General features: G+C 49.7%; 1 protein-coding gene across 5 annotated transcripts in view; it reads right to left on the bottom strand.

The window, feature by feature from the left end:
- Vav2 (vav guanine nucleotide exchange factor 2) overlaps positions 1 to 21,511 on the bottom strand; it is a 168,636-nt gene that overhangs the window by 87,851 nt on the left and 59,274 nt on the right. Inside the window, exon 1 of one of the 5 annotated variants that reach the window (XM_076928330.1) lies at positions 1,959 to 2,120. The exons of the other annotated variants lie outside the window; for them this stretch is intronic. Within the exon in view, the coding sequence (XP_076784445.1) occupies positions 1,959 to 2,105 (147 nt within the window). The 5' untranslated portion in view covers positions 2,106 to 2,120. Of the gene's footprint in view, positions 1 to 1,958; positions 2,121 to 21,511 lie in introns of those variants that run through there. 5 annotated transcript variants of the gene reach the window in all.

The raw sequence follows: 21,511 nt of genomic DNA on the forward strand, positions 1-21,511 counted from the left end.
TTTGGCTCGTGGTTTTAGGACACAATCCAACATGGTGAAGGGAAGTCCCAGTGGCAGGAACTTGGGGCTGCAGTCAGGAGTCAGGGAGGGATAGTTTAATGGCGGTGCTCAGCTCACTTTCTCCTTTTCATTCACCCCATGGACCCCAGTCCATGGAAGGTACCACTCATATCAGGCTTGCCTCCCTTAGCCTGGTAGACCAGGTATTCTCTCTAGAGAGAATACCTGAGGGACATGCCTGAAGGTTTGTCTCCTAGGTGATTTTATACACCATCAACTGGAGACCTAGTATTAACAATCACACAAGATCCAACACCCTCTTCTGGTATCCTTGGACACGCACATGGTGAACAGACATCCATGCAGACAAAACACTCATATACAAACTTTTTCGAATTTTATTTATTTTACATGCATGGGTATTTTGCCTGCATGTATGTCTATGCACCATGTGTGTGCTGTGCCTGCAGAGGCTAGAAGAGAGCATCAGATCCCAGGGAACTGGAATTACAGACCACTGTGAACAGACAGCTGGGTGCTGTGAATTCCTCTAGAAGAGTAGTCAGTGCTCTAACACTGAGCCATTTCTCTAGCCCCCGTACCTGGTTTATTTATTTTAAAGAACAGAAGCATGAGAACACAGCCATAAGGAGGGAAAGGCCAAGGCTGGTCTGGTAGAACCTTCCGCAGCTAGAACGTCTCCTTAAAGCTTCAGGAAGGAGTGAGGTCCTCCACACCCCATTTTAGAACTCTTGCCAGAATAAATTCTTTTTCCCTCAGTGCTGGGGATGAACCACCAGGCCTCATGCATGGTAGGCACTCATGTGCCACTGAGCTACACCCTGGCCCAGGTTCTTGTTTTCTGTGGCACCGTGACTGTAGTGGTTTATGTTGGCTTCCAGAGGACATTAGCTTTAAGGTGAGGGTCACCAAGGCTGAGGATCACCCTCCAGGCCAGACAAACAACTTACTCTGTCCAGGAAGCTATACTGAGCAAGGGCCTAAGCACTCACAGCTGAGGGCCACCAGCCTTCAAGGCAGGACTCCGAGGGCTCTGAAGGTCACTGAACCAAAATAGACAAAGTTTATCTGCCCAGAACTCGTTCCAGAATGGCCCTGGCTCTCGGTGTCAGGCATAGAATGACTTCCTTTTCAGGGTGACCTCCCAGTCCCCACTGCAGAACCAACCCTAGCAGCACTCTGTGGGGAGCCTTCCCTACTTACTGTGGGATGCTTGGATGCTCATCTCCTCTTTACCCAGATAGACACCATCATCTGCTCGCCTAACTCCCCCACCCCCCCAGGTTTACAGGCAGCCCTGGTGATTGATAAATGTGACTCCACCCAAACCTATAGCCAGTAGGCTCTATGGAGAAACACGTGCTCACAGAGACTGCAGGGGGGCCTGTGGGCAACAATGGGAAGGCAGGTGACCACCGGCTGTGCAGACACATAAACATTTATAGGAACATACTGGAACAATGAGTAACAGTAGCGACCCTCTCCTTCCTAAAATGCCTGTCCAGCTGGTGGACAGGAGCAGACAGGGTTCAGCAGAGGGGTCCCCCAGAAACACACGGCAACCCTGGGCAATGATCTCCCATCTCAGAGGACTGGCAGTCGGCTGGGGCTGGTGCTATATGCCCACCTAACCAGAAGACCCCAGACTCAGTTCCACTGAGGTTTAAGCACATCTCTCACCCGAGGCTCACAGGCAACTGACCATTCAGACCACCTGCTCCAAAGCCAATGGAGACAACCAGTCATGCGACCTCTCAGCCATATGCACAGTCATGTGCACACATACTTGACAAAGCCAGTGCCACTACAATGAACAAATATGTGATGGAGAAGCAGGAAAGATGGGATCAGAGCAGCACATGCACAGCAGAGCTGGAGACTTGACAGCTGTGACAGGCTGAGAGAAGGCTGCAGCTGAGAGAGGAGCAGGTCATTACCCAGTAGTGTCTCCAGGATGCTGTGCAACAGCCTGGAGCTTGTGTGGACTCGGGCCTTAAAAAAAGCTGCCCAGTCACACAATCGCTTTGGCTCTGAACAACAAAACGATGATCTAGATGAAGAATGGTCCTTCTCCTGGAGGCCATGCTGGTCAGTGGCCTGTGCTTTGGCAGAGGACCATGTTGATGTCCAAGGGCCATATTACCATTGAAGACCAGACAGAGGTCCTTGGCACTTGATGATGCCAGAGATCAAGTGGATGGTCACAGCCCATGCTGTTGCCAGATACCCTGTAGAAGCCCAGGATCTGTGCTCCCATTGACTATGAAGGTTTTCTTTTTCCTTTCTTCTTTTGTTGGGGAAGGAGAGGTCATGGGAGGGGCTGGGAGGTGAAGGAAATCACGGTGCATGATGTGAGAGTCCCAAAGAGGAAGCTACTCTTGTAGTGTCATCGATGACTGGAGACGCACAGTTGAGAAAGAGGAACATAAAAGGCTCCTGTGATAACTCCTGCCTCCACCCACCCCCACCAAAGTAACAGCCTAGAGAACTTGAAATGTTTGTGATAAAGATGTTCTCCACAGATGATGGCTTCTGGAGGCGGTACAGGTAGAGAACACAGCTTCCCTTGGGGGTGGACTCTGGGAGTGTGACCATGTTCTAGTGAGTGTGTGGACAACACAAAATGGACTTATGGTAAGTTTTGTTTGTTTGTTTTTTTTTCCTTTGTTTGGAGGTGGGGGAAGGGGAAGTCATGGGAGAGACCGGGAGCCGAATGTGATCACAGTACATGATGTGAGAGTCCCAAATAATCAATAAAAATGTTTTAAAAAATTCTACAGAGACTTGGAGACTTAAGGGTTCTTTGGAAAGTCAGCTGTGTCAGATGGTGTTTTGCTAAAGCAGACACATGAAGAAACATTTCGCTGATGCAAACACAGGTGAAAGGATGTTCTCTGCTAAAGCAAGCACCACGTAAAAGGACACGTGATGAAGGAGTCTTTTCACTGGCGACATGCACGTATCAGTCCGCCTTATAGTATGTAGTTGAGCTCCATTTGTCAGGACTCCATTGAGACAATCGCACCAAAAAACTTCTGGTGATGTGCTGCAGCTTCTTGCTGTGCCTGTGGACTCATCCTGATGTCAGCTGCGACAGACACACATGCTGAAGCAAACGTGGAGGACATGTGATCTTTGGAGGGAGTATAAACAGGACTCAACGGATGAGGACGGGCTTGCTTGTAGAGTTAAATGCTTCGTGGTCTCCCATTTTTGCCGATCTTCACTTCGCTGAGAGACGCATGGCAGAGAACTTCTCCTGCTGACTCAATCTGACTGAGGCCTGGCTGTTCCTGCTAGGCCATGCCACTGCTGCTGTTATCCCGACACTACTGAACTGGACTGCTCGTGTATCCGAGAGTGTTTGCGAGTGGATCGAGCTGCCGCTGCTGTCCTGTGGACTGAACTGCTGACTTCCTGACAACACAGATGGGAGTTGCTACAAAGAACCATTTCTAAACAGGTCGGCTCCCCGCCCCCCCCCACCCCCCCAACCCCCCACCCCCGGTGTCCTTTCTATTTCACTACCTCTGGTGGGTGGTGGGCTACAAGGGAGGTTAAAGTGTTTAAAGAACCATCGTTAAAAGTAGGCTTTGAAAAAAATTAAAGCTACAGAAATGGCAGTGGTGGCCTCTATCCTTTCATTACAGCACCCAGGAGTGAGAGGCAGGTAAATCTCTGAGTTTGAGGCCAGCCTGGTCTACAGAGTGAGTTCCAGGACAGCCAGAGCTACAAAGAAACTTTCTCAAAAAATATAATAAATAATAATAATAATAATAATACCTATAGAGACTAGAAAGATGGCTTAGTGGTTGAGAGCACTCACTGCTCTTCCAGAAGACACAGATTCAGATCTCAGAATCCGCATGGTAGCTCACAACCTAGATGGCTGTGATAATAAGTTCTGTTCCTAGCACCCACGCTGGGCTGCTCACAATTGTCTATAACTCTAGCTCCAAGAGACCCAGTGCCCTCTTCTGAACTCTTGAGCAAACACACACATGCACACGCACACACACACGCACGTTTTTTTTAAATAAACAAAAAAAAAAAAAAAATCACCTGTCACTTTCTATCTAAAGCATTTAGAGTAGTCAGCTTATTCTCTCAGACCTACAAAAGCCTCAGCCACTCCTGATATGAGAGGCTGAGAGGAGCTGGTCTGACAAATTGCAGTGCCCAGAGAGACAGGTGTGATGGGCAAGCCAATGCACTAGAGAGTCCAAGCTGACACCCACACCTTGTCATGTACCAGCCAGGAACTTCCAAGGGACCCCACACCAATCTCCCTGTGTCCACATTTCAAAGGGTCCACTTAAGACCCACAGGCTCTTCCTGTGACCACCATGATAACAACTTCTGAAGCCTTTGAGCTTTCCCAAAGGTTTGTCTCCAGAGGACCACAGAACAAAGTCTATGTGCATCAAATTCTGTTAATGGCTTCTGAACCAGTGCCTTCATGTGCTAACACCAGAGCGCCCTGAGGCTTTCCAGCCACGAGATTCTGCTCAGGGCAGCCTTCTGCATGGCTGTGTCCAGCTGGAATTGGGCAGCGCCAGCACACTCCCATCTGCCACTTCACGGTCTAGGTAGCTTGGCATCCCTGTCACATTGATGAGCAGTCTGGCACAGTCGGGTGCATCTTATAGAGCACAGTAACCCCAGAAGGGTAAGAGGCCCAGTGACCACTCTGCCCTGTGGCTACTGCATACTGATGTAGCTAATTGCTTGTCACAAGGCTTGAACACATGCCACACACTGTGTTCACGGTTCAAGACACAGACAAGTTTCCCGAGTAGCCCTCCTCCAGGGGCAAAGCCTCAAACACTACATTAGTGTCCTCTGAACTTCTCCAAGCAGCCATAAGAACCCTGAAATGAGCTGTCTAAGTTAGTGGCCAACCACAGCCCAACAGAGGGGCAGCGGCTTACACAGTTCAAGAATTCCTCACACACATGCCACAGAGTACACACCCACTCCATAGGCAGAAAGAACAAGAGACACCTCAGGTGTCCTCCACGGGGCAGCTACCCAACTGCTGCCCCTAAATACTAAGCTCACTATGGAAAATTTATACCAGTCCTTGCAGACCCCCATGCTAGAGGCTAGGCAGGTTACAAATTATACCTCAGTTAGAATTTGTATCAAGCCAAGCTGCTCATTTGGCTCCATGTTCACCTATAAGATGAAGATGGGAGACCACCTAGTCTGAGTACTAGCTTGGAGCCTAGAATCTTGGTCTGTGTAAGAGCCAATGAGGATGGAGACAGGAGCTAGAGAGGAGGTGGGTCACCTGGGCCCTGAAGCCAGGAAAGCCCCGAGGGCATCCCTAATCCTAACCAGGTCATAATCACGGCCAGGAAACATGAGGACAGCACATGACAGGCTGGGTTTCATACAGCACCCTGTCCACCACAGCCTAGAAGCATTCGAAAGACCGCAAAACCTCTGTCCTGCATCTGGAAACGTGGCTCAGTTGGTAGGATGCTCACTGACATGCATAAAGCCCTCTTTAATACCAAAACACCATAAAATAGGGCATGAGGGCCGCACCTCTAATCCCAGCACTTGGGAGGTGGATCATAAACTCTCTCTGTCACTCAGTCACTCTTGGCTGCATACCCAGTTCAAGGCCAGTCTGAAATACATGAGACCCTGTATAAGAGGACGGGAAGGAGGAGGAGGAGGAGGAAGATGAAGAAGAGGAGGAGGAGGAGGAAGATGAAGAAGAGGAGGAGGAGGAGGAAGAGGAAGAAGAAAAAGAAGAGGAGGAGGAGGAGGAGGAGGAAGGGAAAAGGGAGGAGGAAAATGAGGAGAAGAAGATGAAAAGGAGGAAGGAGAGGAGGAGGGAGAAGAAAAGAGGAAGAGGAAAAGGAAGAAGACAAAGATAAAGAATCAGATGATGACGATGAAGAAGACAAAGAAAAAGAAAGTGGGGAAAGTAAAGAGAAAACTCTATCCTGGAAAAGATGAGGGGTCACCTTGTGACCACAGTCTGAGCTAGGGAAAGGGAGAGAACGTAAAGCATCACACACTACTCCCCCTCTGCCAGACCAATGTCAGACATGCCTGTGCCTGTGCCTGTGCCTGTGTCTAGGGAGTGTAAATCCTAAATCTCCCTCTGATGACATAAGTCCAGCCTGAGAAAGTGAGCAGGATGCAGGGTCCTACTCCTCAGAGCACCCAACAGCCACTGCTCATCCTAACGTGCTGTACATACAGTACGGGAAACAGCCACTTCCAGAACAGCCCCTAAAGAGCCCATCCATGACTGAGCACTGCTACTGATCGGGCCGGCACCCAGTTCCTTCACACCTGGAGTTTAGCCATCATCTGAGAGCAGGCAGTTCTGCAGTTCAACCAGGCTGTCCCAAACATTTATCAAACATATATACGCTCTCCCGCTGTAGCATCCTGACAACAGATTTCCCAGCTACTGACAGCAGATGCAACAGGAGATGAGAGCTCGATCTGAGAATGGCTCCTGGGCTCAAGCACTGGTAGATGAGGCAGGGTGGTAGTGAGGGCCAATCAGTGGGCACACCCTTTGTCCCCATCTGGGTACCTCGAGGATGCTCGGCCAGAAGCATGAGGAACTGAGAGCTAGATGGGGTACCAAGTGAGCGAATGCGGGCCAAGGGCCTCCTGGGTGAATGGAAGGCGCAGCCTCACCGGTCCAAGTCCACCCACTCACAGTTTCCTGGGAGGAGCCCAGAGGAGGCCAGGATTCCTGAAATGAGGATATCTGAGCCTGCAAAAGCTCTACACCTAGAATCCCCTGCCCCAGCACCTACCTATGAAACACCAACTGTCCGCAGGACCACTTGGATCTTCCTCCCCCAACACTACAGACCTAACCCACTCACACTCCGAGGGGTGCCAGAAGGTCCCCAGAGACACAGCCTTAGATCTTCACTGACTTGGGGAGTGGATAAAACCAAATGAACTAGGAGAGAACAGAGGCCAAGAGGGCACACAACTGCCAATGGCTACATATGGTGGGGGCAGGGTGTGGCAATGTTTCCTCTCTTCTCTCCCCAGTAGGCCCCCATCTTCTCAGCCCCAAGGACTCCAGCTCTATACTGGTCCAGGATAAGCCTCCTAATGCAAGAGGGAACAGAAGGGAAAGCTCTTAGAGAATCACTTCCCTACTATGAGGGCATCCCCAAGGACCCTCCATGAGCAATGGAAGCTGAGAGTAGGTCCAGCCAGTGAGCATCAGCCATCCATGCAGGGCCTAGTGTCATACAGCCCACTAGTATGACAGACAAGGAAGGGGACTGGAAGCCAGCCCTAGAGGGGATACCCAGAGCAGGCACAGCTCGTGCCAGAAGAGTGCTAGCTCTGTTCTCAGGTTTGCCCTGAACACAGGCAGCACAGGTGTGCAGCCCAAGTGGCTAAACCCTTTTAACAGTCATGGTCCACACCTGAGAGACAGGACATCTGTCGGAACCCCAGAAAGCAGAAACAGACAAGAGGCCTGGACTCTACATCTGGCGTGCAAAGGGAGGTACTAGGCAAGGTCAGCCAACTACAGCCTGTGGGGTAAATGCAGAGCAGCCTTGCTGTGTGTGCCTGTCATCCTCCCCACACGATAGAAGAATGACACCAGCTCTTACAGAAGCCAACTGTGCTCACTGAAATAAGCCAGACACAGAAGAACAAAAAGCATGTGTGACTCCACTCACACAAGGTGCCTACAAGTCAAAGTAGGAGAGCAGATGTCAGGGGCTGGGAGAGGAGGAGAGGAGTGTCTCTTGGGGACAGTTTAATTTTAAAGACAAGAACTGCAAGTATGGGGGAGGGGTGGCTCAGCTGGTAAAACATGTGCTGTGTGCCTGTGAGCACCGGCCTTCAGATCCCTAGGACCTATATAGATGTGAGATGGACGTGGCGGCCTTCTGTGATCGAGCACCGAATAGGGAAGCTGGTCAGCCAAACAACCCCACACCTGCAAACTGAGTTCAAGTGAGAGCCCCTGCCACAGTGTATTATGAGCAGGAGAGACGAGAGACCATCGACTCCCGGTGTCCACATAGCTACAATGCAGATACACAAATGCACACATGCATACATACATGCAAACGTGCTCACACACGTGTACACATACCTCACATGCAAAGAGAAAAAGAGGAGGAAATAATGGCCACACAGATGCTACTGAAGTTCATGCTCAGAAACGCTGAGACAGTGCATTTATCAATTGTGTACTCTGCCATTTAAAAAAAAAAAAAAAAAAGCTGCTGGGGCTGGGAAAGATGGCTCGTGACTAACCATTAAATGTCAGTTCTCATACGTCTAATACCCTGAGTCTGGCCCTCAGAATCATGCTAAAGGCCAGACATCTGAGCTGGAGGGATGACTCGGTCATTAAAAGCACTGGCTGTTCTTCTAGAGGATCCAGCACCCACAAGACAGCTCACAACTGTCTGCAACTCTAGTCTCGGGGGATCTGGGATGCTCTCTTCTGGCCTCTGCACATACATGGTGCACAGACAGGCATGCAGATAAAATATCCACACTTTTTTTTTTTTTTTTTTTTTAATGCAGTGGCTCAAGCAAGCATCCATGATCCCAGAGCACCTGTGAGAAATGGAGGGCAGAGACAGGAGACAATCCAGAATCTCACAGACCAGCTCCCCTGGCTTATACATCAGCAAAAGGACTGTCTCAAACGGTAGATCAGGGGCTGTCCTCTGATCTCCACATGTGCATCAGAGCATGCACACACGCCCCCACACACCATGTATCACACACACTCCCCACATATCTTCCCCAAAACACACACACCCATATGCCTCCCCTATACACACACCATAAACTATTGCACTAGAACACCGACCCCAAAGTGCCAGCTCCAGTAAAACAAAGTCCTAGGACCCCTCTTCCTACCAGGACCCGGTCAGTACTTCAACCCATCTCCCTATACACAGGCTCCAGTTACCCTAAGCAGTTTCCATAGAAACCACTGCCCAGAAGACAAGCCCATCTCAGCTGTGGCTCCTGTTCAGGGACAACCTTTACCCCGAGTTGTAATAAAGCATGCCACAGCCTTATTACGGGTGAGGTACATCTGGGTCTCATTGTGTCGGAGCTATGTAACAGCTGGTTTTGCCTCAGTTGGCACCTGAGAAAGTGATTTTCTGTGAAAGGGACATCCCCAGGCTGGCTTCAAGATACTTGACGTTCAGCCCTCAAACCCAAGGGTGGGAATAAGGACAATATTAACAGCACTCACACATGATCTAATTTTCCCCTCCACAATAACAGAGGTGGCATATCACCTAATTAAAGACGTAGGGCCTCAGAGTCACGGATCATTCTAAGAGAGGACACTGAGCTGCAGTAGCCTGCACCATCCACGAGACACTCTTTACACACAGTACACAGGGATTACACTGGAGCTGGATCTGAGGGACCAGAAGTATCAAACTCAGCAAGGAATCTAAGGCAGGACAAGAGCAAGAGAGGGGAGCCGGGCCCTGAGCTCCATGAGCTCTCAGCCTACTGCGACCATCTGCTCTCGATTCGGAAGGCCATGCCTCCTGGAAGATCACACAGAAGCCCACAAAGGTGACTGTGAGGCGTTCGAGGAATGCTGCGGGGCCCCACTTCATGTCGCTTGGCTTGAGTTCCTTGTCCAGGATATTAGAAAACAACAGTGGCGCGCGACACACACACACACACACAGAGAGAGAGAGAGAGAGAGAGAGAGAGAGAGAGAGAGAGAGAGAGAGAGAGAGAGAGTGTCACAGCAGCCAGCCCTCTGGGCAAGACCTAATGTGGAGGTTACTTCCCTTCTACAGAGGTACCCTGAGCAGGTCCCAGCTGCAGGCTGACACCACGTGAGTCTTGGAAAGGCAGACTGGCTTCCTATGAGGAGGGAGGGCAAAGTTAGCCCTGGCTGGGACTCTCACAGCCTCTGTAATCTGAATGTACAAATAAGGCCAGCCAGCACCTGCCTCTGCAAACACTGGGCATGTCACAGAATCTCCGGCTGTCCCTGGGGCATCACAACTTGCCTGACAATCTCATTAGTTCTCCCTTCCTTCCATGTCCTGTTAGACATAACTGGTTCTCCAAGCAGCAGCTACATTAAGCAGTGACTATTACTATTATTACAAGGCCTGGGGCTCGTTGCCTCCATGCAGAATTCCAGGTTGAGTTGGAGGATGAGTGTTTCCCATGAGTAATGCATGGCCCAAAGGCCTGGGATGCCCCACGGGTTATCATCCTTGAGAGGTGCTTATCAACAGTGTCCAGTATAAATCAGGAGGCTGCAGTGCCAGGGAAGAATAAGGATGCCCTCGAGGGACTGGCACAGGCCTGGTACAGCCGGTGGGCCAGGCAGGTGGGTCACACCAGCCTGGTGTGTCTACAGCACACGGCAGTCTGAGGCTGAGGAGGCGGCCATGGTGCAGGCAGGATGAAAGGGCATGGAAGATAGGGTTAAAAGGTGGTAGAGGTGGCTGGGGGGAGGATGAGGAATAGAACGAGGACAGGGGATGGAGGTGGGAGCACAGTGGAATGAGATGGAGAAGGTGGGGGGGGGCCTGTGGGGAGCCAACAGAAGGCGGCTATCATCCTTGCAGCCATCTTGAGCCATATACCCTGACAAAAGACTTGATTACAATAGCCTACAACAGCTGAGCACACTCCGATAACATCTTGTTTTAGATATCCAGGATCTTCCCTTGAGTGTGTGAGACTTAAAGGTGTTTGACTTAAGGGCGTGACTTAGAGATCAGATTTAGAGACAAGACCTAAGGGCATGACTTAAGGGCCTGACTTAAAGGTGTGGCTTAGAAGTGAGACATATAAAAGGTGAGAGGCAGACAGAAGAAATCAGTAGGAATTAGGCACTGAGGAAGAAGAATTATTAGTTATTAGGAACTTGGCACTTGGAGAAAGAACAGAGAATTAGGCATTAGACATTAGGCACTTAGCACTTGGAAGAAGTAACTTTGAACTTGGAGGCACTAGGGACTAGAAACTAGGGACTAGAAACTCAAGACTTGGGACTTGGACTAGGAAGAGAGACTGAAGAATAAATGGGATTGAATCACACTCTGGTCTCCATTCTTCGAGTCCGTCCTCACTCTCTCTTTTGCTGAACCCTGACCCGTGGAGTGGAGCAGCTTGGGGCAGTGCTGGCTCTAACAGTTTAGCCCCCAAGGCTTTTGGCAGTGCAGGTTTCAACATTGACAGAGCGGTCCAAGACATTTTGGCCCCCAAACATGGGCTAGGGCGGCTCTCAACATTTCTGGCACCCAACGTGGGGCAGCTCAGGCCACAACAGGGGGCAGATGGGAAATAGAGGGTGAATAAGGAATGCTGCAGGGCAGAGGAGAAAGGGAGGAAGAGAACTGGGTGCAAAGGATGCATAAGTGAAAAGCACAGGCTGATACCTGTAAGCACACAGGCTAGACAGCACTGGGTTTCCCAAGGTTGCTCAACAGGTTGGGCCCAGAGAGGCAGGCAAGCAAGCAAGGCTGAGATGCCTCCTGAAGTTGCTCTGTTATCCATGTTCTATCCCCACAGCCTTGTCGGCCTGGCCGATGGGTATCAGCCGGCCGATGGGTGTCAGTCGGCCAATGGGGACCAGGGATGGTTGCCCTCGATGCCCACAGGGTCTCTATCCCTACATCATACAAAGGACATATGGGAAGATTAATCACTTGTGGGCTTGACATGTACCTCTGAAGGACAGGAGTCCTTATGGATTAGAGCTTCAGGAAGAAGAGGAGGAGGAAGCAGCGGTGCTCCAGACCCACGGCTGGAAAGAGACCAGGAGCAGCCATTCTCTAAGGCCCCAGGAGAGGCCAGTCAGGACGAGCAGCTCAGAGAAGCCTGGTTTGCAGTTCTTTGTCCCAATCAGAAACCTCACCTGCTGTTAGCCAGTACTCTGGGGTCAAAAATGAACCAACGGTCCAGAGCCTCATACATGACACTGGCTCTGCCGCTCATCTCCACCCCTCCTCTGTTTAAGACCAAGGCATCTTGTCCTGGCCAGTTCTTCCAACACTCCAGGAGGGAACAACCAGATCTGCCAGGGCCCCAGGATGCTATATCATAGCCAAAGCTGGGCACTTGGCCTTCAAAGACAGATGCAAAAGTGACCAACTTGTGACACACAATTGGCCACACCCTGTGAACCACAGAAGCCTTGGCCCACTAACACCCACCCTTAATAAAGATGGGGCCTTGCACACTAGGCTTTTCCATAGTCTCTCAACCACATCCAAGGCAGCTTAGCTGGAGCAGGGTTCAGTGAACACAGGTCACTTAGGGGAACCTGCTTTTGAAAAGAAAAATTAAGACAGTGAGCATAAGCTGTATTGCCCCTCAGGGTCTAACCTCTAAACACCTTTAGACACCCCTAAAAAGGAAGCTCTCAGATGGATAAATCCCCAAATAGTTTAGGGACAGCCCTAAACATATCCTTCAAAGGGATAAATGACCCTAAGCATGAAGGTGGCAGAAAGAGCCAGGAAACATTTTATGTGCCGTAAATGAAAATAGTGACTTTATAGCACCATGCCATTCCTATAATGTGTTTCTCAATAAATTAACAAGCCTACTCTCTGGCAAACATTTGACAACCAGGCCTATCTCTAAGAACTCATAAAATCACATCAACCCAGAAACCGAAAACCTCTTTATCTGAGAGAATCAGGCAGTGTGGGGTGCTCACCACAGGGCCTATTCTGTACCTTGATTTACAAAGACTAAACATGGTGCTGACCTGTGAGGGGCCGCACTCCATCAAGGCATTGCTGCAAACAGCTTCGATCCTTGAGAGCAACCCTGAGAGAACAGAGGGGGAGTTGCTTTCTCTAGATACTTTAGAAGCATAAAAAGCCCAAGAACAATTGCAAATCTTTCTTCTCTAAATCTTGTTGCATCTCCTACAGCAATAAAAGCAACAATCAATGTCTCAATTTTCCAGGTCCATGTCCTCCGGGGGACCTATGAAATTCAAAGCAGGAAACACCTAGAATCACTCCCCATTGACTCCCACAGAATTCGATTCGTGCCCACACCTCAAGCAGCAGATACTAGGGCAGAAAAGCAATGACCATGCGCTCCACAGAGCTACCTGCCCAAGATTTGGGGTTGTCAGGTCCTGGCTTCCAGGCCACCTGCCTGCCCTGTTCATCTCCCCAAGGACTGCTGAGGCCTGGCTTTGGTTGTGGTGCCAATAAGAAAACCCCAGGTATAGGCCAAACACAGTCCCAATCCCTGTGGCCAGCATAAATTGTCACAGAGCTTCATGCAGGGGAATGTGGTCACTGCCACTTCCAGACAAGGGTACAGACAGGTTCCCTCACCTTCCTTGAGTCAGGCAGCTATAAAGGGTTCAAGACCTCAGGGCCATAGGATACCAGGTCTGTGGCCTAGGCCCCATCTTTCACAGAGTCCTTCACTCTGGGCCCTTGTTAGTGAAGCTGCAGAGTCCACCACAGGGAAAAAAACACAAGAAGCCTAAGACGCATATCTCCTAAAAGCCAAGTACTAGCCCCAGTATTTTGGAAACAGAAGCAGAGAGATCTCTGAGTTCAAGGCCAGCCTGATCTACAGAGTTCCAGGACAACTAGCATTACACAGAGAAACTCTATCTGAAGAAAAACAACAACAACAACACAAAAACAAAAGCAACAACAACAAAAACCTCAAGTACTAAGGGGTAGAGGCTTCTAGAAATCTCTACTCTTAACAGAATGCTGTTTCTGCCTCAGCTTAACTGTGCCTGGATCCTACAGGGTATAAACCCTGCTAAAATAGTCAGTGTTCCAAGGACACAAGTCAGATGTCGATGGGGCCCTGAGACAGCTGCCATTTGCAACTTCAGCCACTGAGCCCCTGCTGAGATCAGTGCCTAGAACACTTCATCCATCTCTACACCACAGACCCCATCGCAGCAGGCAGACCTCGGGAGCTGCGGTGGGGCCTCAAGAGCATTCATAAACAGACAGGGCCACTTGGTTCTACCTCTACTCACAGCGATCAAATCTGACTGCTCTCCTGAGCTTTGAACATGACCCCAAGCCCCTGGGGTAGAGATCTAATCTGCAGGGCAACCATGATGCCACACACACGATGAATGCCATTCTCAGGGAGTCCAGCCCTTTTCCACCTCTCCCTCCCACATCTGCCAGTCAACGCCATCCACCACAGGTAACCAGAGGCAGAGGACAGGCTGCCTGCCATAGCTTTAGATGTCCCAGCCTGATGTCACAAACATATGTAAATCACTCAGTCTGTCCTGCCAGGAATGAGAATGAAAGACCTACTCTCCCACACCCAACAGAATCAGTGGGAAGAGACACCTGCCCAGTGACCACCTGGCACAACAAGGCTAAGCTCTCCAGATATATTCATCCAGTGCAGAAAAGCTAATCCAAGGGCTGGGAGGCTCAGTGGTTAAGATCTTGTACCGTTCTTACAGAGGACTCGGGTTCCCGGCACCCACAGGCCCTCATAACTGCCTATAACTCCAACTCTAAGGGGTCTAGTGCACTCTTCTAGTCTCTTGGGGTGTACACACTATGCACACACACACACAAGAAAACATTTTAACTCTTTAAAAAAGCAAATCCCAGGCTGGAGAGATGGCTCAGCGGTTAAGAGCACTGACTGCTCTTCCAAAGGTCCTGAGTTCAATTCCCAGCAACCACATGGTGGCTCACAACCATCTGTAATGGGATCCGATGCCCTCTTCTGATGTGTCTTAAGACAGCTAGTGTACTCACATACATAAAATCTTTAATCCAGCCAGCTTTCACCAATCCCAACCCTGTCCCCCTGAGGGCACCAGCCTTTCCCTGCGGCAACAGAAGATGTACTGTATACCCTGGCCCTAAATGTCAGTCACCTCACCAGCACCCATTGCTGCTATGAAGGGCTGAACATACTGCAGCCTTGCCTGCTGTCCTCCGTGGCCTGGGGAGAAGCATCCACCCAGCAGGTGCAGTGGCTCACACCAGGCACGCCCACATTGGAGAGCTCCTCTGAGCTGATTTAGGGGTCGGGAAAGGCCTTGCCAGAATCAAAACTAATTTACAGACCCCAGAGGGAAGGCTGGCATTTCCCAGACCCCAGCACAGTCCCTATAAATCACTTTGCTCTCCACTCAGTTGACACAATGGCTTTGTAAATAAACGCCAAGGCTCATGAGTCTGGGAACAGCCAGAATGAAAGAAACAAAGAGCACAGCAGTCATCGGGCAGCAGCAGCGGCCGCTCCAGCTGGCACATCGGGTCTGGGGGACATGGCCCACACCAGCTTGGGGAGAGCTTAGAGTCCAGGAGGTGGACAGGGAGGAAGGGAGCCATAAAGCATAACTGTATCAGGGAAACAACCCCTAACATAGAAGGCTCAGCCCTGAGTCACCCCAAGTTGAAGTTCTCGGGCAAAGCAAGCATACATCCTGCCCTTGCCTAGTGGGAGTTCCAGACCACTCACTGCTTGGCCAGGGAGAGCTCATGAACTTCACACCCCCTTCCTTGGATCCTCCCAGACTCACAATGTCCACCCATCCAGTCCTAGCCCCTCAAAGCATCATCTGACATTGGAGGACATATACACTGCATAGTCCTTGGTCCCTAACACCTGCTTCCTGAAGACAGGATGCAGCCTCTGCTCTGGGTGCCCACAGCACACAGGCCCTCTCCCCTCATAGGGTACATGTGATAGATATAGTCTACCCAAATGCTGGGACTCAGATATCCAAAGACTTGGAGGACTGACCCATTCCCACCCCACAGCTTCTGGAGCCTGGTAGTCACACACAAGGAAACTTCCTGAAAGGGCTCTGCTATGTGGCAGCGCACCTTTTGCAAGTATTTCTTCTCAGAGAAGTTGTAAACACATTCATCCCCTTCTTTACAAGGTCCTAATGACAACGCAAAGTAAGATTCCATCAAACAGAACCCAATGGAACCTCATGATGCATGGGTGAACCCCAAAAAACTCAACACTGGAAAGTCTTCACCTAGCCTGAATAATGGCTTCCCCAAAGCAAACCAGAATGGAGGCCCTTCCACAAACCTCCTCCAGCCTGCACACTCTAGCACCTCCCACCCTCTAGGCCATGTGCAGCCAAGGCAGAACTATGTCAAATGGCTAGGAGGAGAAGCTGGAACCTCAGGCGGGGGTCCCTCATTCCAGGAGGATTGAATATCAGCAGTCTGTGGGCCCAGTGATGATGGACACTTTCACGCATGCTGATGCAGACGGTAGCAACTGTGGTCAGGGGATTCTTATTCTACATTACCACCTTCGATGAGGGATGGCAGAAAACAGAACATTCCTCAGAGAGCATAGACTGATCGACCTACCAACTGGGGACAAGGGCAGGGGGTGTCTGGGATGTACAAAGTTCTGTCCCAACTTGTCTTTATCTTTTCCCATCAGTCACCAGGAAGCCAAGTATGGCTAGACAGAGCACCAAGAGCCTCTGGTCCACGATATGGGTTTATATCTTCCCTGGCTGCATATGCATCCTTTGATTACCATAGTCTGGTCATGGGTTGCTTTCACTGATATAACACCTGTGCTGCCCTCAGAACATAATAACCTATTACCATCTTCATCAGGGCAGCTGTAAACACCCATAAGTCACCCTCAGTGGCGATGCTGACAGTCCCTCTATGAGCAGTTGGGGAGGGTCGTCAACCCGTCACCTGAGACTTCACCCCACCCCTTGCATCTCCCTCCCAGCTGCTTGTGTTTCTGCCATGCCTCGTGTGGTCTCAGTAGATGCTATAGAAAGAACATGTAGAGGCTAGAAGGTTAGCTGGAGAGAGAGCTCCATCTATGTAGCTGAAAGGAAGCCAGCATCCATGCTGGCTTAAAGCTTTCTGATAGAGCTGCTTTGCGGTTTTGTAAGTAGCCTTACCTATGCTCTCTAAGTAAGCACAATAAACTCACTGACTCCCCAAATTCAACTTCAGTGGAATCTTTCCTTTGGTCTGCAGTTGATGCTTAACTGGGTTGAAGAGACATTTGGTTTCTTTTTTTTTTTTTTTTAATACTTTTTTTTATTTTTTTAAAGGTTTGTTTATTTATTTATATGAGTACACTGTAGCTGTCCTCAGACACAACAGAGGAGGACATGGAATCCCATTACAAATGGTTCTGAGCCACCATGTGGTTGCTGGGAATTGAACTCAGGTCCTCTGCAAGAGCAGTCAGTGCTCTTAACTGCTGAGCCATCTCTCCAGCCCGACATTTGGTTTCTAATGCACAGCCAGCTCCTAGAGCCTGCCAGGTAGGGAAGGAGTGACGGGGAGGCCGTGTGGACAGCATGACAGGCCAGCTCAGAAGAAATTTGCTTTCCGAGTCAAGACTACAACATCTGACCGCAAATAACATTTACCATGCAGAGAAGGGATTTGTCAAGCTTGTACTGGGCCCACTTGACAAACTGGCCCCTGTGAATGCACACCAGAGCAGAACACTGGGCATTCAGGCCTCATCTGTCACTTGAGTTGTGGGATTGCTCACAGGGCTGGTCCTGAGCCTGAGTCCAGGTCTTCCTGTTGACTGTGAGCCGGTATCAGCTTGTAGCCACAATGACGAACAGTAGTGTCTATACATAAGCACTACCGTAATGTGGGACCTCAGTGCACCTGAGCAGCAGTGTATCATCTGGCTCAGAGCCAAGATCCCTGAAGGCTAGTAAGGTCAGAGGGCATACTGCCCACTGCCCAAGCTACACCTGCACTGCCTTCTTTCCGGCTGCCCATGGTAAGCTAAGCAAAAGACAAGCACTCACAGGTGTACAGGGCAGAGGATGCACCCAGCCCACTCCACTACCATAACTCTGAGGTGTCAAATATATACCAACTCTAAATGCCCTGAGCATGCTAACAGAAACAACTTGTAAGCTTCCCCAGCTTCCCCGAGGCTCCTGCCCTAAAGTCAGCTGGGAAAGGCAGGGACAGGGCTGGTGGCCTCTCTCCTCCACGCTCACCTCCATCCTTAGAGCTGCACAGCATCACTCTCAGGCTGTGAGAAGCCAGGTGACCCTTACCTGGCCAATAAAGAGGAAGGAAGACATTGGATGAACCTCTGCTTCCCTCCTGCCAACCTACCTACTCTTCTCCTACAATGAAGGGGTGATGGTTAAGGCTCTTGCATTTTTAACCATGCTTCTGGGGAATCAGTGAGGAGGGGAACAAAAGACAGGAGGCACCTGTTCCCTGATGAGACCGGCCCCAGACCGGCAGTATAAGAGGAAGTTAACTAACCCCATGGGTTTTGACAGATTCGTTACAACAGTGACGTCATCTAAAAGTTAGGTGAGGAGCCACATGAAGAAACAAGACTCACCGAGCCCTGGGATGGGGCTTTCTCACAAGACCTGCACAGACAGCACGTTCCATGCAGGGCCAACGTTTATTGAGTCATCTGCCCAAAATCACACAGCTAGAAAACAGAGGCAAGTAGCAGGCCCCAGCGAGTGTGACAAGAGCCTCTGTGAGCACAGAATGTGGGAAAGAGCGAGTCCGTAAGTGCTAGTGCTCCTGTCACTACAGAAGGGACACAGAAGGGACAGTCAGGAATGAGGCTGTGTGTCTGTATGTCTCCAGGCCACTGCAGAGAGAATGTCAGGAGGAAGGAATATGGAACCACAGTCACCTGTCCAGCTAAGCCATTGACAAGTGACAAACAGATCTGATTTCCACCATCTCCAGGGTTTTGTATGTTTTGTTTTGTTTTGTTTTAAGAGAGAATCTCACTATGTAGACCAGGTTGGCCCTGAACTAACAGAGATCCTCTTGCTTCAGCCCTTTCAAGGCTGGGATTAAAGGTATTCACTACCACACTTGTCTGTTAAGTATTCACTTGTCTTTTGTAAGATTTATTTTTACCTATGTGTATATGTATATGTCTGTGTGTGGGTACATGCACACGTGAGATTTATTTTTACCTATGTGTACATGTATATGTCTGTGTGTGGGTACATACACACGTGAGATTTATTTTTACCTATGTGTACATGTATATGTCTGTGTGTGGGTACATACACATATACATATATGTATATGTCTGTGTGTGGGTACATGCACACGTGAGATTTATTTTTAACTATGTGTATATGTATATGTCTGTGTGTGGGTACATACACATATACATATATGTATATGTCTGTGTGTGGGTACATGCACACGTGAGTACAGGTGTCTACACAGTCTAAAAGAGAACATCAAATCCCCCTGGAACCAGAATTATAAGTGATTGTGAGCCACCCAACTTCAAGACTGGGAACCAAACCAAAAAACAGTACACACCCTTAATCACTGGGTCATCATCTCTCCATCAAGACTGATTTTCATGTTTATTTATGGCTATGTATGTGTGTGAAATATGCCACATGTCTCTGAGTGGCTGCAAAGCCCAGAGATCTCCTGAAGCTGGAATTATAGGCTCTTGTGAGCCACCCAACTTGGGTACTAGGAACTGAACTTGAGTTCTCTGGAAGAGAAGAAAAAGTTCTTAAGTACCAAACCAGCTCTCTAGCCCCCAAAAGAGGGGTTAAGGGGACCTGGAGGTACAGATGGGTTTGAGCTATCATGCGGGTACTGGCAGTTAAACGGAGTTCTCTGCAAGAGCAGCAAGTGCTCTTAACCACTGAACTCCTTCCAGCCCCTGAATGGGATTTGAGCAGAACACCACACAATAAAACCTCAGCCACTGACACACTGTAACAGACAACCTACTTTTCCTTAGAGGGCCATCAAAGCCTGGCAAAGTGCAGAGACTTTTACCTCCTCCAAAGCAGAGGTACAGAAAGGAGGCGTCACTGTCTGCCCACACATACAAAAAGGCAAGTGAATCTCTGTTAAGTTAGAGGCCAGCCTGATCTATATGGCAAGCTCCAGGTCAGCCAGGGCTACATAGTCAGGCCCAATCTCAAAAAAGAAAGTGTCTCAAAGCCAGAAAAGCTCTGAAAGCCTCCTGCAAACCACGAATCAGCATTGTGAATACAGACAAAATACTTAGCACAGAAAATGGGAAAAGATAATGCTGACACTTTAAAACAGTGAGAAAGGAACTGAAAATCAGCGAAGTGCTTGCCTTGCAAGCACAAGGATCTGACATCGATCCCTGGAACCCCTGGGGAAAATGTTAAGTATATTAGAATATACTTATGATTCCAGCATAGGGTAGGCGGGAAGATCCCTAAGCCTCAATGGCCAGCCTGCCAGACTAGCTGAATGAGTGAGCTCAGAGACAATGAGAACCTGTCTCAAAGGAGGTAGATACCTGTGGTTGTCCTCTGGCCTCCACCACACACACACACACACACACTCCTCTGGCCTCCACCACACACACACACACACACACTCCTCTGGCCTCCACCACACACACACACACACACACTATACTTGCACATGAATACACAATGAATACACACGCATGTGCACTATAAATAAAAAAAGCCCGGAGACTAGAAAGATAGCTTGGGGTGAAGCATTTGCCTGGCAAACATGAGGACTAAAGTTCAGATCCCTGGAAACTACGCAAATGCCAGCTGGTTGGCCAGCCTGCAATCCTAGCCTCGAATGGCAGAGATGGGATCTCTAGATCAAGCTGGTTAGTGAAACTAACCATCTGGTAAATTCTACCTCAGACCTCCACATGCATGTGCAGGCAACCACAATCACACCACATACACACATGAAGAAAAAACCTAAAAGGCAAAGAGATGCACCCAAGACAGAGCTGTCTCAGGGAAGAACTCTGCAGGGTCTATAAGGGCTGCAGACCTGCTTCTGCCTGACAGGAACCTGCTGAGCTCCCCTCCCCCCAGGCCTGGCTAGTTTCTGGAAGGCTGTCTCCGAAATTCTCCCATGACCCCATCCACACTGACAGGCACTTCCTGCTCAAACTGCCTACTGTCTGTGAGTCTGGGGACAGAAAGCCACACATCTGGCACTCAAGATGACTTGACAGAAATGACACCCAGGACTGAACTGCTGTATCCCCGTGTCCCTGACCTCCCTGCATGTGACTCTCTTCATCTTCTAGGCAGAAGATAATTAATGCCACTGTTCCCTCAGCAGACAGTCAGTTCATCAGAAGTTCCAGGGTTCCATCTGAGGCAAGGGGTGCCAAGGCAGACACACCACAACTTTACACTGGCTTTCATCCTTGTGACATGTGACTTCCTCAGACTCCAGCTTTCTACCCAGTGTATGTAGCCCCCATTCTGTGGCCTTGAGGGAATTGTGATTTTAAGCATTTGGGCTTTGGGATTTCAGGATTTGAGGCTGGGTCTCTGTTTCAGAACACTTTATGTCCAGTGTAACACCTCACACACAGAACATAACAATGCTGCTCTTGGGCCTTAAGACCTCAGTGATGCCCACAAGACCTGGAGCTCGGTTTTCCTATCAAGGATCTGAGCGTCCAGAGGCCCCTTCTCCCTGCCCCAGCAGCTTCCTGACTCCTCTCACCTTCAATGCTAACGGTGCAGGGT

Source organism: Arvicanthis niloticus, chromosome 2 (assembly GCF_011762505.2).
Source record: "Arvicanthis niloticus isolate mArvNil1 chromosome 2, mArvNil1.pat.X, whole genome shotgun sequence".
Lineage (NCBI taxonomy): Eukaryota > Metazoa > Chordata > Mammalia > Rodentia > Muridae > Arvicanthis > Arvicanthis niloticus.